Raw genomic sequence first — 16125 nt, 5'->3', positions numbered from 1 at the left:
TATTTGCTGAAGGCAGAGTAACCACTGCATGAACATTTCCATTTTCACAACTGTTACTTTGTTCCATGGTTTCTGTTTCCTGACTTTCTGTGCTTCTCTCTTTTTGTCTATGCACTCTTTTTTTCTGCTGCTGCGGCTGGATTGATTGTGCTCAGGCTTTCTATTGATAAGGATATTGATAGGTACCTGTGACCAGAGAACATAAGGCTTTTTCACTGAAAAAACTTTATGCCTCTCTTTAGCACTATAGATTTATAGAAATAATTTATCCCCACAGTGTTTTTTATTAGTATATTGTAATGAGTCTGCCTTCATTTCCATCAATCTTTAGTTTCAAAAGATCTAACTCCAGTTTAATGGGCAAATAAAGGCAAGGTATATATATGAAACTGCAGCTCCTTATTTGTATTATTTAGTATCATAGTATGTTGATCTTGTGTTTCTCATAACTATTTTTGCACTAATGTAATTAAATAATAAGAATAACAACCAAAGCCATTAAGCCACAAACATGGCAGGTCTGGCTCACAATATTAGGGTAACAGTGCCCCCTGCTGCCAGAGATAGGAAGTGTTTAACTCATAAAAACCTCACTATTTTAGAAAGCATGCAGTCACAGATATAAACCAGACAAATCTTAGAGACCACAAACCTCCACCAGGTTAGCTCTGTTCCTCCATCACTGCATCTACAAGTATTAGTCCAGAGGAAGTTTGACCCTCATCATATGTCAAACAGTTTGCTACACCGACAATACCTGTATTCCACACACCCCTCTTACCTGCAGTAGCTCCTGATCACATTGTGTCTGCCGTCAAGGTCTCACCTTGTTTTGTTTTTTTATGTGTTGTTATAACCAAAGTAATGTGTGGGGTCACCTCAGTCAGTGCACCGTCTCTCTGTAGTGAAATCACTGATGGTTGAAATTGTATCGGTCAACTGAACCTTCTTCTTTTTTTTGTCTTCAGGACTTTCTACCGCTTCGAGGCGGTGTGGGACAGCTCCTTGCATAACTCCCTCCTCCTCAACCGAGTCACCCCGTATGGAGAGAAGATCTACATGACCCTGTCTGCATATCTGGAGGTCAGACATCTGCCTCTCTTTGTTACGCCGTCTGGTTCCACTGCACAGCTTATCTCACCTCTAGATGTCAGCGGCTAACAAGCTCTCTCTTTGTGGCCCACAGCTGGACCACTGCATCCAGCCAGCCATTATAACCAAAGACATCTGCATGGTCTTTTACTCACGAGACGCAAAGATCTCCCCTCCTCGTTCGCTCAGGAACCTGTTTGGAAGCGGATACTCCAAAACCCCAGACTGGTAAGTCTTCATCCAGACATAGTGGAGCCATTAAAAGCGGTTGGATCATTTCATATGCATAACATTTATAGAAACACTATGTCCTCGTCTTTGCAACAGCAATCGAGTCACTGGCATCTATGAGCTGAGCTTGTGCAAAATGTCAGACACAGGGAGTCCAGGTGAGCAATCTGGAAATCCGTTCCAAAACACGCTGCCAACTGATATCCATCCTGAGAAAACGATCATGAGTATCTCTGTCTTGAGCAGGAATGCAGCGGAGGCGGAGGAAGGTTCTGGACACATCGGTGGCTTATGTACGTGGAGAGGAGAACCTGGCTGGCTGGAGGCCCAGAGGAGACAGTCTCATAGTGGAGCACCAGTGGGAGCTGGAAAAAATGGAGCAGCTGCATGAGGTGGGTCTTTAAAGAAAACAAAAAACAAAACACATGTTCACCAGTCATATCTTATTGTGACGCTTCTCTGATTGGGAAACTCTCTCTGACTCGGCCTGTGTCACTCATCCAGGTGGAGAAGACCCGTCACCTCCTGTTGCTGAGGGAGAAGCTTGGAGATGCAGCGTTATTAGGAACGGCTCCCACCGCCAAGTCCCTGAGTGAGCTGCTGTCCCCCAGCATGAGCTCCGGCAGCCTGTCCACCTCCACCTCCATCTCCTCACAGATCTCCAGCACCACCTTCGAGAGTGCCATCACACCCAGCGAGAGCAGCGGGTACGACTCAGCTGACATCGAGAGCCTGGTGGATCGCGAAAAGGAGCTGGCTACTAAGGTGAGAAGAGTATTATGGGTTAGTGACATTGATCATTTGGTCTTTACTGCATCAGTATCATCTGCAAACAGCTTTTTCTCCTTCTGTGCTGCTCACGTTTCCCTGTCGTGCTTGTTCTGTTGTAGTGCCTGCGCCTCCTGACACACACCTTCAACAGCGAGTATAACCAGTTGGTCAACAGTGTCAGTGACTGCAAGGTGAGCAGTGAAATGAAGAGCACTGTAAACCGTTCATTATACAACGATAGACATCGTATGTTATTGGTCTACTTTGTCTTGCTCAGATTTATTTTTGGGTACACGGTTTTATCCACTGAACAGTTACTTCAGTATGAACAAGTAAAATAACCTGAAGTTTTGTTCTAACAGTGTTTTTTTTTTTTTTACTGATGCCTCTTCCTCTTCAGTTGTCTGACATCTCACCGATGGGACGCGACCCATCGGTGACCAGCTTCAGCAGCGCTACTCTCACCCCCTCCTCCACCTGCCCCTCACTGTCTGACTCCCGCTGTGGCTCCATGGATCAAAAGTAAAGCTTTTATTCATTTACTTTGTTAAATATCTGTGAGTGTCTATGAGGCCAGACAAGCTGACGTAGTGTGCTTCATTCCCTAAGGACCCCAGAGAACAGTTCTCGTGCCTCCAGTCCCTCCTGCTCAGACTATGAAAACTTCCCCATGGTTCCCACACTGGAGACTTCTTACCTAGCACGGGCTGGAAAGAACGAGTTCCTCAACCTGGTGCCTGACATCGAGGAAATGAGGCCAGGGTGAGTGACGACATGACATGCTGTTATTTCACTGTTTTTATCCTGTTTACGTTCAGCGATGCAGTTACGAAAGGTGAACACATTGCTCACATTTCACACCCTAAATCAAAATGGTTATTCCTGTTTTCTAATCTGAGCTGAAGGACTTGGGTGATTCCAAGAGGAACTTGATTTACTTTTGCAAAAAAAAGATTTTTTAACTGATCTTTTTATTTGCTCCTGTCAGATCTGTGGTGTCAAAGAAAGGTTTCCTGAGTTTCATGGAGCCGCGCTCCAATTCGTGGGTGAAGCACTTTGTGGTCGTGCGTCGGCCCTACGTCTTTATCTACAACAGCGACAAGGACCCGGTGGAGCGAGGTGTCCTCAACCTCTCCACAGCACAGGTGGAGTACAGCGAGGACCAGCAGGCCATGCTCAAGGTAGCGTTTTAACATGCTCCCGCCCATGTCTTCACATCGAGTTCATGTTCACTGAGAGTTGTCTAACAGCATTCAACCTGTAAACTGTCAAAGTGAAAAAACAGTCAGCCTCATTTCTTTTCAGACTCCCAACACATTTGCCGTTTGCACAAAACATCGAGGAATCCTTTTGCAGGCGAACAACGAGAAAGATATGAACGACTGGCTCTATGCGTTTAACCCTCTTCTAGCAGGAACGATAAGGTATGCAAACACGAGGCTTCTTTTTCACTCAATATAGTTTCTCCATTCCTCAGAAACGTATAAACCATCGTGTTCCCACAGATCAAAGTTGGCGAGGAGACGTAGCGGCCTCATGAAGAACTGAGTGAGTCGGATGGCATACAGGACACCGTGGCTACCATTCTTTTTGGAAGACCTTTGAACTTACCAAGTGTTAACACTTATTAATCATTGTGTGATTCTTGACGGTTTTCTTTTATAAGTAGCTTTGTGGCTTAAATCTCCTTTCATTCGACTAAAACTTTCAGTTTCAGAAGAGTTTGCCTCCCCCTGTTCCTCCAACGACCTTCCAGCAACTAAACTTTCCTTCTCGCTGTTTCTCTTCCCTCCCTCCTCCCCCTCTTCAGCTCTGTGGTTTTGTTTTTATGACAATGTTTGGGTCTGATTTTGTTCCACTTTGTCATCATTCCCTGATTCCCTAACTAGTAGCATGTCGTGATAGTCTACTTGTGTGTGCACGATTCTTCAGAAACTGTTCTTTCAGGCCACTTACTTTCAGTTTGACAGTCATCTGTATAAAATTGTGTCCATCAGTGTTACTTGTTTCAAGAGAAATTTTTTATTTTATTGTTAATTTTATCAATATGCCCGCAAGACAACTGCAGCAGTCCTCAGGAGAAGACCACATTTGCTTATCATATCACTACAGTTTAAATGAAGGAAAAACAGATAAATATCTCCAGGTGACTTTTTGGTTTATGCTTTGTTAGAGGAAGCAAGGTTGCCTCAAGTTCCGTATGATGTATATTGAGAAAAAAAAGCCTCTGGTTGGTAGTGCAACACTTCCTGAACGGTCCTTAAATAAAAAAAATAAATGTTACAACTAAAAATCTGTCCCGTATCAGATAGACGTGAGAGCAGCACTGGTTTTTCAACCTCATCCACGTGACTTTTAGACCCAAATCCCTAGTCCCTGTAAATAAACCAACTCCAAAACCCATAGAACCTTCAGTGAAAGATTTCTCATCACACTCTTGCGTCAAAAAAAACTCTGAGGAATCATGGAAACATATATCAAGTTTATTTCATGTATCTGCCATGAAAGTGTGACGATGGTTTGTTTCCGACAAAGTGACTAATTTGGTTTTATCCTCTTGAGATGAAAACCAGGGTTTGAATGAGGGGAAGGGGAGGAGGACAGACGTGATTAGTACATAATGTCTGTTCTGGCATTAATGTGTTAATAAAGTGATTCAAGATATTCCTCTCAGCTCTTCTCATGCAACATGTTACAACATTGTCTAATTTTGTTTATAACCATCATGTACCTGTGGATTCAAGACAGAATGTGGTAAAATAGAAGGAAGAAATAGGAAGTTGTAATGCTTTAGCTTTGGTGCTCGTATTTATTTGATGGAGCTGCTTGTAGACTGCAGGACAGACGGTTATTGAACCCATGACTCCCCTCACTGTCAAGTACTTACTATTCAGCAGCACCGCAGGTTGTGTGTTCCTTTTTTATTTGTACCATTGAATTTAATTATTATCTAATTCTTATTGGGCTGTTTGTTTGTTTTTTTATTTTTAACAGTTTTTTTCTATGCTTTTATCATCCCAAAAGGAAGCTTTATATGAAATCTAATAGAGGGAATATGTTTATTTCTAACCAATTACATTGGTGTTGAACCTTATTTTGCACATTAACATATCTATAGCAAGACAAGGGCAAGTCGAACAGGTTGAGTGCAAGATATTGTCCATGTCAGGAACACTGATTAGAGCACATATCAAGGCTACACTGGATAGCTGTTCCTCAGAAAGATTGGAAAGAAAACATGCAGAAAGGAAAGGTGTGATATTAAAGGGACGGCATGTAGAAAAAGGTTTTATTTCTGATATTTATGAAAATATTTGCTCTGTACAGCACTTCACAGCTGCTTCATTCACGCCTACATAAATGAATTAGTCCTTTTGGTGGCTACTACAAATGTTAGAGTTGTGTTAAGTGGAGATGGGCATTAAAAACTCTGGCCAACCAACCAGCAGTTTGACCATCATATTTTATGAAAGGGACATTCAGATTGGATGTGTGGAAACATGAGTAGAGCCAGTCTGTTACAATAATCAGTGACTTTATTGGAAATATATCACCATCACTGTCCTCAGGTCAGCCAACCCGACGGTCAGAAAACCGCATGTGTGCACTGCTCAAGTCTCACAGTGCTGCATACCTCAAATGAACCTCAGCCTCCTCCTCGTATACGATAAGTATCGATAAGAATACCTGTCAGAGCAAACATTTTCTCTCTAGTGTCTGATTTGCAGAGGTATATTTTGAATTGTGTATTTATTGTTTGCAATGTATATATTAGTTTGCTATTTGCACATATCAATAAAGGGTTCAACTAACTGATCAAAGGAAGTCTGCGGTTTAGTTGTTTGTACCCGGAATCAACCAAATGATGGTGTGAGAGATATGGAATGTACTCTGAAGATGTGTGTTTTCCATCATTTACAGAGAATTATTGAAGAAGAGGACAAAAATGCAGCCCACTGCATCTTCTTAGGCTAGATGAGTTACATTTAGACAAAAGTGGTGTGAGTTAAAGGTCTTTTCTCGATTTGAACAATATTTTTTCACCACCAATGCTAGCCAGCCACTTGAATTCTAGCAAAATAGAGGTGGTTTGAACTCATTTTTTTTTAGTTTCTAATATCAGGGAATATTATAGAGAGTAGCTTTTACATTGAAAATGACAGTATGCTATTATTGTGCTGGTGTCTTTCTTCATCTCAACACTTTTTTTCCCATTGATGCCTTTCAAAAAAAAAAAAAGTATTTTTCTTTTTCCCCGCTGATAATTAATATCATTTAACTGTGTTCCCTTTGGATTTGCTCACTGAAAGAAAGACAAACCATGAAATTAACGCTGTACATTATTTGTCAGACTGGTTTCATTTTCATAATTATTTTGTAAATATCTGTGTTGTATGGCGCTTGAATTAAAATGTAAATATGTTTACTGTATTTGTAATAATTATAATCCATTCGCTGTATAGCATAGATGTGTCCTGCAGATATCCTAATTCTGTGTATGGTAATCTTGCATCATTGAACTGTTTAGTGAATGAGGCAACAATAAAAGTGCAAACTGTGCATTAGCAGAAAAAGTGGTACCTGTTTGTCTTTTTGCAGTTTGACTCCTATTATTGTGCTTTTTTACCTTTCTTTCTTACCTTTTCCTGACATTTCTTTACAACAGAACCATTTTCACACCTGCAGTAAGTCGAGTAGGAAGAAATAAAAGGACCAGATAAGTCGTTTTCTTTTAATTAGTCTTAAATCTTTTTATGCCCTGGCCAAGGAGAAACCTTGGCACAACGTGTAGGTCCAATCACAACAAAGGTCTGCAGTAACCTATACAATCTTACACAAACACACCAAGGAGAGGAGACACAGCAGAAAAAATGTCCCAAAAAAAAACCACGATAAATGACCCATAGGATCATAGCAGCCTTATGACTGTGCTTTTAGAAACATCTTCACTTATAATCGAATCACATCACTTACCAATGTTAATCATCAATTTGAAATACAAAATGAGTTAAAACAAAATTCTGAAATTTTTTTTGTTGTTGTTTTGTTTAAAAGGAGACCTTTTACTTGTATCAACCATGCAACAATGGGTTAGTAAAGATATGGTTGACATCAGAGTGCTTTAGTGTAAAGTCATACTCCTGTCATCTGTCATGGAGTTCCAATAATTAGAAGAGAAACATGATTCTATGAAATCCCATTCTGCATGGAAAAAAAGTTAAAGGCTCTTTTTATACTCTGGCCTCGAGTTTGTCATGAGGATGAACATTTTTCAAGCACAAATCCTCCCAGAAACAAGCTCAAAATTTTGTTTGAAAAATACAATTTCTGGAAGAAGCATTCCATCCCTTCATGTAATTAGAAGTCGATAACAAAAAATAAAATGCTCCACATGTCCCATTTAATCCTACTTTATTAAGTTTTAAATGTAAGTTGCATTAGAAGTACTTTTTCTACAAAAGTCTGACTCGTAACATATAAGCTGGTAAATGAAGCCCTCTATACATCTCATGACTTTAATCCTTTATTCTCTCATCATAACACACATAATGCTGCCACAATTTGCGTCTCTGACAGATACATCTATAGTTTTATAGTTTTACAATTTTTATGTTTTTTTATATACAGTATTGGCTCATTGCACATACCTGTTTATATTTTGCATTTCTGTTGTGCAATTTACTGCTTTATGTGTTTTCAATTGTCCCTTGGGAACAAATAAAGTTTTTTGAATTAAATTGAATTGAACTGAATCTACTTCTATATAACCGCCCACCCATACAGACTTCGTTGAGGTGAACGAAGTACGTACACGTTCAGCCGAGGGTATGGATAATGAGTGACAGTCTGTGGAACCAATAGCAGAACAGCTACCTCTCCTCAGCTTTCTGAGCAAATCACAATTCGCGAAGGACGCGTTCGATTTGCTAGACGGCTTGTGATTGGTGGATGCTAGACGCGTGCGCGCGTCACTGCGCTGCCACAGGCCTCACCGATAAGGGAACAAGGAAGTGAAGCGCAGGAGAGGAGGAAGTCTGGGGTGAAGTGGGCTGTTGCACCGACGCAACTGTCATTTGAACGCTGTTACCTCACGGCACCATTACGCGCTGCGCATCATGGCTGAGTAAATAAGTTTGTTCTTATTTAAATAGCCCCAAAAGTGGCTGTTTCATACGATAAATTAATTGTACACTAAGAATTGTTTTCCTTATTTTCTTGATCAGTCAGCAAATGCCATTATTAGCTTGTTGGCTAACTGTATATAGTGTACAATAGAAGTAAATTTGACAATGACATAAAAATGTTGAAGTTGTTGTTTGGGGCTCTGGTGGATTACAGCTAGTTTTTAAATCACTAGTGTAGTAATGTCCTTATGACTGAACTTCAATGGTATTTTTAAAAAACTATTTAAAATGGCTCCGGTGTAAAATCGTGGCGTACAGTTTAAATTTGTGCTGTTGACCAGATGTCTGTCGGATCCCTCCAGTAAATGAGCGTTCCTTTTCTCCTCACAGAGCAGATATTGCACTTATTGGTCTGGCTGTAATGGGCCAGAACCTCATCATGAACATGAATGACCATGGCTTTGTGGTAAGATGATGACTTGTTTTTGTTTCTTTTAGAAGTAAAACTGTTCACTTTTTTTTCACCGAGTAATCACCAAACTCCCTCAACAGGTCTGCGCCTACAACCGAACCGTGTCAAAGGTGCACGACTTTCTTCAGAATGAAGCAAAGGGCTCCAACGTGATTGGGGCAGAGTCCCTGGAAGACATGGTGTCCAAGCTGAAGAAGCCCAGGAGGATCATTCTGCTTGTTAAAGCTGGACAAGCTGTGGATGACTTCATTGATAAACTGGTCTGTAATAGAGGCTGAATCAAAAGAAAATCCATTGTGAAATTGGAGCCCTAACTAGTTGAATTTAAACCTGTATCTCCTGTATCTCCAGGTTCCTCTTCTTGAGGCCGGGGATATCATCATTGATGGTGGAAACTCTGAATACAGAGACACAACAGTAAGGCATCGAATCTACATAGCTGTAAATTTTTATTTAGTATTGAGAGTGTTCTGACAGGACTGTGTTTTCCATTCAGCGGCGGTGTAAGAGTCTGAAGGAGAAGGGCTTGCTGTTTGTTGGCAGTGGAGTCAGTGGTGGAGAGGAAGGGGCCCGGTATGGACCCTCACTCATGCCAGGAGGACATGAAGACGCATGGTGAGTCTTCACAAACACTTTCATGCTTATAACTCCTCACACTTCCAGCTGCATGCTAAAGCAGTATTTACTACTACGTTACTGATAAAGATGGACAGCTCCGGCTTTTGATCTTTTAGTTTTCAGGAAATTAAGTCTCAGTTTTAGAGTATTGGTTAATATTTCAACACTTGAATCTGGCTTGTTTTTAAGGCCACACATAAAAGGCATCTTCCAAAGTATAGCTGCTAAGGTTGGAACGGGAGAGCCTTGCTGTGACTGGGTGAGTGTTTTAATCATTTATGTCATTTATATAAGACTTATTACTTCTGCCAGAGAAAGTTGGAGGAAAGTGTGTAATCACAGATATTTATCCATTTCCACTACTCACCCGCATTTGTATCTAGATCATTATCCAGATCTGGGAGATTGAAATATACATATATCTGGAGGTGTGCAATGTTGGACCACAATTTGTTAACTGCAAGTGGTAGAGAAATGGTGCTGCTAAGTCATTTGAATGGACTGCATGTATCTGAGATATGAGCAGTTTTATCTCAAAAAATTGACCCAGATCTGAGGGTGTTGAAAGCCCTCCTTTTGTTGATAACTCACACTACTGATGATAAACACAGAAACATTTGAATCATTGGTGATGACCTTTTTTGTATTTTGGATTTGTGATGGAGATTATAGTTTTTATGGCATCTTCAGAAGGATGCACTCTTGAGTCCCTTCTGGTCACCGTGACAACTTGTGATGTCATCTCACAATAATCTGAATGCTCTTTGCAGGTGGGAGACGAGGGTGCAGGACATTTTGTGAAAATGGTCCATAATGGCATTGAGTATGGAGACATGCAGCTTATTTGTGAGGCCTATCACTTGATGAAGGATGTTCTGGGTATGGACCATGATGAAATGGCACAGGTGAGCTGTATGATGTCATAGTCATTACTTATTTGTGTGTAATGTAATTTTTTTTTAAAAAGAAAAAAAACCCAGCTGATTATATTTCATCCCTCTGGAAAACAGGCTATAGAAAACTGGAATAAAACTGAATTGGACTCCTTCCTGATTGAGATCACGGCCAACATCCTTAAATACAAGGACACCGACGGTAAACACCTGTTACCAAAGATCCGTGACAGCGCTGGACAGAAGGGCACGGGGAAGTGGACGGCCATCTCAGCCCTGGAGTACGGCACACCCGTTACCCTCATTGGTAAGAGAAAGAACGGATTCATACCAGGAAGTATCTGTTTTCCTTTCCTTTCCTCCCACTTCTTGCACACTTCAGGAAACGGTGTTTGTCGTGATGACATGGCAGAATACATTACATCACATATGTTAAGGTTTCCACATGGCTTAAACAAATTTAAGAGCAGTCGTCCTGATTAGACAATGGTTAGCTTTGCCAGTTAGATGACAAACAGCATGAGCAGTGAGCTTATTTTAGGTACCATGGTTGATATAGAGGCTGCCACTAAGAAGATTGGAGGCTTTCCTTGTAGTCTTGATCACTTAGGGTGACATAAGGGGATTTGTTATACTCTGTGACTTTGGTCTTTTATTCTACATGTATGATAGTCTGTTTTATTAACAACTCTGTACAAGATGGAAGCCAGGGGGCAAAATTAAGGACAAACGTGTCCTGATATAAATTGTGACATTAACTTTTAGGTTATTTATATAACACAATTCAGACACTCAAAGTACTTTTCTATGGCATAGATTGAATAACTACATTAAAATGTAAGACATTGAAATGGCTGAGAACAAATGATTCGTTAAAAGCAATGATGCCCTTAAAATCATAGCATTTAAATGTAAAATTCCTGATTACAACAATAAAACCAAAATGCAAACACAAGTCAGTAAATAAAGATTAACAGAGATAAACAAAAGTAGATAAGTCTTTTGCGTTCAAGGGAATGCTGCAGTAAGAATTAGGTTTAAGGCTTGTTTTAATTGAATTGAGAAGACACCAGGTATTTGTATAGCTTGTTTAACATTTTAGGAGTTTAGAAACCAAAAGTTGCTTAATAACTGCTTGGTTCTGATTATGTGAACAAAGCTGCACCCAAAGAACCTGAAAGATGTCCCATAAAGTATAAGTAAATCAAATATGTGTTGTTGCCCAAGATCTTTTGTTGCCACACAGACCAGGAGAAGGATTTGAAAATCTATGCTTTGAGGCCCAAGAAGGCGGAGAAGTATTCTGAGCATCAGTGGGATGAGCTTGTCTTGGTTGGTATTTGTGCCGGTAGTGCATTTATGCTTTTGTAAGTTAAAAAAAACAAACACTTTTAAGACACGTCATAGTAATTTAGCCTGCTGAAGCTACATACAGGAACAAATTTTCTGCATGTTGAGAAATCAATGCTTACACTAAAATATTGCTAAATAATTCTTGCCACATTAAAAATTGGGTAACAGGCTAATTTCATGAATGTCTTGATGCGGCTGGTGTAATGAGAGGCCATAGTTAGATTTCTGGTCATTTACAGATTTTGAGTCATGGAGTTTGGAGTTAGAGTCATTGGAGTGTCCTTCAGGAACAATCATTCCAGTTCCTTCCATGTTTAGTTGAAGATTCTGGCTCATCCACTTCTTGATTGCTTAAATAAACTTAATCAGTGAATAACTGAATGCAAGGCTGTGTGGTCATCTGAATGTGTAATTGTACTGTATGTCATCAGCTTAAGTTGGAAGGAGATAAGATAATAATTCAGTATTTGAGCAGCGTGAGCATGTAGATATGGAATAGCAGTGGCCCCAGAAGTGACCCTTGGGGAACGCCGCATCATTTTCCATTGGTCATATTCATAATTAATAAGTGACTCAAAGTAAACTGCTGCCCAGCACCGACGGCCTTTTTTACAGATTAGATTTCTTCTAAAAGGTGTGATTGCTCTGTCCCTGTAGGGGCCTTGGATGTTATGATAGAAAAAAATACTGCAGGCGATACAAACAGCCTCTTTGTGTGAGAGACGAGCCTCTCTGTGTGAAGCAGGCTGACGGACCGATATCGTGTGCACGGGTGGATAACAGCATTCATTCCTCACCATGGTAGTGTTCTGAATGGACAACACATTTTCACTTCATACCCCCACCCCACATCTATGAGTTGTAAAACCTAGCTGTTATGTTTTTCATGGTGACCCAGCAGTTTTCTACACATCTTGATACAGCGGCAAAGTAAATACGTTTTGGTGAAACGACAGCCCATGATGTAATTATAATGGACTAGCCCTCCTGATACAAAGCTACAGTCACTGCTGTTGAGTCACACTCGGACGTCTCAATGACATTGTGTTGTTTCTGGCCTTGTTTCATGGCATTGATTCCACCATTATTATTAGTTTTTAATGAGCGCGTTCAAGACACATGAGTTACTGTTTACTGTCTCCTCTCTGTTGTCCTTTGCCACGTCAGTAATGTGTAGTTTGCAGAGAACTAACCTTGCTGACCCCGTCCATCCCCCTGTTTCTCCCACATCTCTCTGTTTCAGGAGAGGCTGTCTTTGCCAGATGCCTGTCTTCCCTGAAGGATGAGAGAGTGGAGGCCAGCAAGAGCCTTTCAGGACCTCAGGGGGTCAAATTCAGCGGTGACAAGAGGGCCTTCCTGGAGGACATCAGAAAGGTAGAATGCTAGAGTTAAAATCCATTTTGCCCTGTTTACATACCAATTTAACATTTTTAAACACTTAATCAAAAGGTTTTGGCTGCTTTTGTTAATTTAAGAATTAAAAAAATACCTTTGTCAGTGACTCGCATGTGATACGATAATTTTTTCCTCTTTGCAGGCCCTCTATGCCTCCAAGATCATTTCCTATGCGCAGGGCTTCATGCTGCTGCGTCAGGCAGCCAAAGAGTTTGACTGGTCTCTCAACTACGGTGCCATTGCTCTTATGTGGAGAGGAGGCTGCATCATCCGAAGGTAACCCCCCCCCCCTCCAGGTTCCTGTATCACAAGATTGTGTTGTCACTTGCAACAAGTGGTGAAAACTTTGGTTAAGCACTGTGGAAATCTCGTCATAAAGCACGACAAGACAAAAATGAGTAGTTTTTGCTTACATGTTTGAGGATAAACCATGCAGAAGTCTTGAACTATGTCTCATGCTAGAGTGAAAACGTACATGAAGGAAGCCATCTATTCAAGTGAAATGAGGAAACACCTTTGTGTCATTAGTTTTGTGCAATCAGTTGTTGCATGAGCCTAAATTAAAAAACATGCAATGTACCGTCACCATTAAACCTGTGTACAATCTGAGCAAAGGTATAGAAAAGAAATATGTTCATGGTAATTCTTTATTTCCCATTAATGCTGCATTATTGATGTCCTTTTATTAAATGCAGTCTTTTTACATAATGCTGCTCTCTCCTTCCCCAATAGTGTTTTCCTTGGTAAAATTAAAGAGGCTTTCGACAGGAACTCTGAGCTGCAGAACTTGCTGCTGGATTCTTTCTTCAGTAAAGCTGTGCAAGACTGCCAGGTATGAGGAAGGAGGAAGTTTCCACAAACCAGTCTGCAATACCAGTATTGACAAAGAAACGGAAAGCACGTTGTTTCCTTTTACAAAAGAAGACAGGTAGTGTTCAAACTGAAGGCTGATTTCCTCTTACAATAGGAAAGAACAGAAGGATTATTCATCACTCTGAATGTCTCCTCAGCTTACTAGTTCTGTTACTTTCTTCCCATGAACACTACATATCACCACAGCACACAAACTATTGTTCACCTATTTGTCTTTGTTCAGGTGTCATGGCGCAGAACGATCAGCACTGGAGTCCAGCATGGCATTCCGATGCCCTGTTTCACCACAGCTCTGTCCTTCTATGATGGTTACAGACATGAAAAGCTTCCAGCCAACCTCCTTCAGGTAAGATGATGTTAGACGATAAAAATATCTGATTAAGTAGTTCACAAGGCGCCAGGAGGTGAAAACTTCAAAAACACGTAGTGTTTGTTTGTAGCCAGATTTAAATACAGATGTGAATCAGTTTTAAGTGGGTGAACGTGTCCTGACCAAAAAGTATCACAATCCGTCAAATTGTAATCGCAATATAAATTGCAAATACTTCAATATGTCAAATTTCCCCATAAATATTTCTAGTAGTTCAGTTACTCTTACGTAGTTGCCTTCCAACAGACATGAAATGTTTCCCTGTGTGGGAAGTTCGCTAATTTTTCGGTTTGTATTGGTTCCAGGCCCAGAGGGACTACTTTGGGGCCCACACATATGAGCTGCTGTCAAACCCGGGTCATTTCATCCACACCAACTGGACAGGCCACGGTGGAAACGTCTCCTCCTCATCCTACAACGCTTAAATACCTTCTTCTTCTTCATCATTACTCAAAAACACACAGAAAACATGTTACACATTCCGTGTTTATAACATTTCTGAGCAAATTTGACAGCCAGCCACCCTTAAAATAATAACCCAACATTTACCCCTCAGGGATATGCTGTGTAGCTTTAACTAATAGGAAGTGGGATCATAGACTGTGTGTCTCTGTGACAGCTTCTATCACAGTCTCAAGAGGAGGGGAAATTAAGTGTGAATTCCACCTTTATGCCAATATTATTTTCTGGTCATGTTACACCCATGGCTCACCATATGAACACTGGATTAGGGTGAACTGTCTCTCCATACTGCATTAGGCTAAATAAAGATGCCAATCCCTTTATAATTAGCTTGTATGGGCCTTAGTCTCTGTTGTAAACAAGATTTACGTGTGTTTGTGTGTAGCGCTAAATTTGGCAGCAGGTGACAAGAGCAGCTTATATATAGATAGACATCAGATTTAAAGGCCTGCATGCTAGAAGGCACAGGCCTAACCAGTGTATATGAATATGTGTCTAAAGTGCAGATAAATACACTGTTAATAAAACAATACATAAACCCACATCTCAACTAAGACCTCCCAATTCAATAAAAAGCTCATTACAACTAATTAATTACTGTGTCGACCTATATCTGCATTAGACAATCATGAAATAGAGTTTGCTTTTCCATCCAAGTCAAGGACTTTGAGAAAATGGTAGGGGAAAACCAACACGTTTGTCACTTTCCATTAACACTGAGTCCATCTATTGACCTGACCGGATGCGTCTTGGTGATATGTCACTCATACACTCAATGCCTTCATCTGAGGGAAGCTTGGGTAACAGTGAGTTGTAAGCCAGGCAACCCTTGCTGCAAGCTTGGGAGACTGAAGGGTCAGCAAACAATAGACAATTGGTGCACTGGGGTGTATCATCTCCCTATGTCTGCTTCAGGTGAATTGGTTGGTTCCAGGTTGTCCATGGGTGTGAGTGTGCGTGAGTGGCTGTTTTTTTCATGTGGCTCCGCAATGCACTGGAGTCGTGCCTGGAGTGCCCCCCACCTCTCACCCGTAAGTCTGTTGCTTACAGATGAGAGGAAAAAGTTTGCTTGCAGGTATACGTGCTGCTAAAAAGTGTGGACATCTTCACTGCATGTTTTTTCATGTTAGGGTACGTGTCATCTAGGAGAGTGGTAAAGAAGTCAATGAGACTGTCCAGCTTGAATGTGTCTTTCAGAACATCACAGCTCTAAGTCGGCCAACTCAAACTGGGCTGGGCTTCATCGATGTCGGCAACAAAGGGTTTCTAGACAAGACCGATTTCTTTTGCATGTACTTCACAGAATCGCACCGAACTCTGCCTTCAGCATTTCCAGTGCTTCCAAACACCTTTCAGCTGGGATCGGGACCGCTGGGTTCTCTGCAGAGAAGTTTTGGGTAGCAGAGAGATGGATGAAGTTGTTTTTTCACTTGTTCCAAAACCAGCGCTAGTTTCACCTCAAATGCGTTT

At 40.9% G+C, this 16125-nt stretch overlaps 2 protein-coding genes across 9 annotated transcripts in view; both read left to right on the top strand.

The window, feature by feature from the left end:
• The window catches only part of kif1b (kinesin family member 1B), a 54509-nt gene extending 47851 nt beyond the window's left edge, over positions 1-6658 (top strand). For 4 of the 8 annotated variants that reach the window (XM_068334658.1, XM_068334675.1, XM_068334639.1 and 1 more), the window contains 12 exons: positions 156-182; positions 969-1083; positions 1187-1320; positions 1420-1481; positions 1570-1715; positions 1828-2088; positions 2214-2285; positions 2495-2616; positions 2704-2856; positions 3083-3275; positions 3400-3518; positions 3600-6658. In XM_068334658.1, the coding sequence (XP_068190759.1) occupies positions 156-182; positions 969-1083; positions 1187-1320; positions 1420-1481; positions 1570-1715; positions 1828-2088; positions 2214-2285; positions 2495-2616; positions 2704-2856; positions 3083-3275; positions 3400-3518; positions 3600-3642 (1447 nt within the window). In that variant the 3' untranslated portion in view covers positions 3643-6658. The remainder of the gene's footprint in view (positions 1-155; positions 183-968; positions 1084-1186; positions 1321-1419; positions 1482-1569; positions 1716-1827; positions 2089-2213; positions 2286-2494; positions 2617-2703; positions 2857-3082; positions 3276-3399; positions 3519-3599) is intronic. The other 4 variants (XM_068334704.1, XM_068334695.1, XM_068334666.1 and 1 more) reach the window with 1 other exon arrangement.
• A 1429-nt stretch (positions 6659-8087) lies between these two features.
• On the top strand, positions 8088-15249 carry pgd (phosphogluconate dehydrogenase). The gene is made up of 13 exons (XM_068343297.1): positions 8088-8218; positions 8610-8685; positions 8772-8951; positions 9043-9108; positions 9188-9306; positions 9499-9568; positions 10080-10214; positions 10320-10509; positions 12799-12929; positions 13093-13226; positions 13683-13782; positions 14047-14169; positions 14499-15249. The coding sequence occupies exons 1-13, from the start codon at positions 8211-8213 to the stop codon at positions 14616-14618; spliced, it is 1452 nt and encodes a 483-aa protein (XP_068199398.1). The 5' UTR covers positions 8088-8210; the 3' UTR covers positions 14619-15249.
• Positions 15250-16125: the final 876 nt, after the last annotated feature.

Source organism: Antennarius striatus, chromosome 2 (assembly GCF_040054535.1).
Source record: "Antennarius striatus isolate MH-2024 chromosome 2, ASM4005453v1, whole genome shotgun sequence".
NCBI classification, from domain to species: Eukaryota; Metazoa; Chordata; class Actinopteri; order Lophiiformes; family Antennariidae; genus Antennarius; species Antennarius striatus.
The sequence above is the reverse complement of the archived record's forward strand: the minus strand, read 5'-3'. Positions and strand labels throughout refer to the sequence as shown.

Bases quoted from the DNA above. Each gene is read 5' to 3' on its own strand.
- pgd (XM_068343297.1), top strand. The intron at 10,215-10,319 runs GTGAGCTGTATG...TCTGGAAAACAG, and splicing joins ACCATGATGAAATGGCACAG to GCTATAGAAAACTGGAATAA. The intron at 13,227-13,682 runs GTAACCCCCCCC...CTTCCCCAATAG, and splicing joins GGAGGCTGCATCATCCGAAG to TGTTTTCCTTGGTAAAATTA.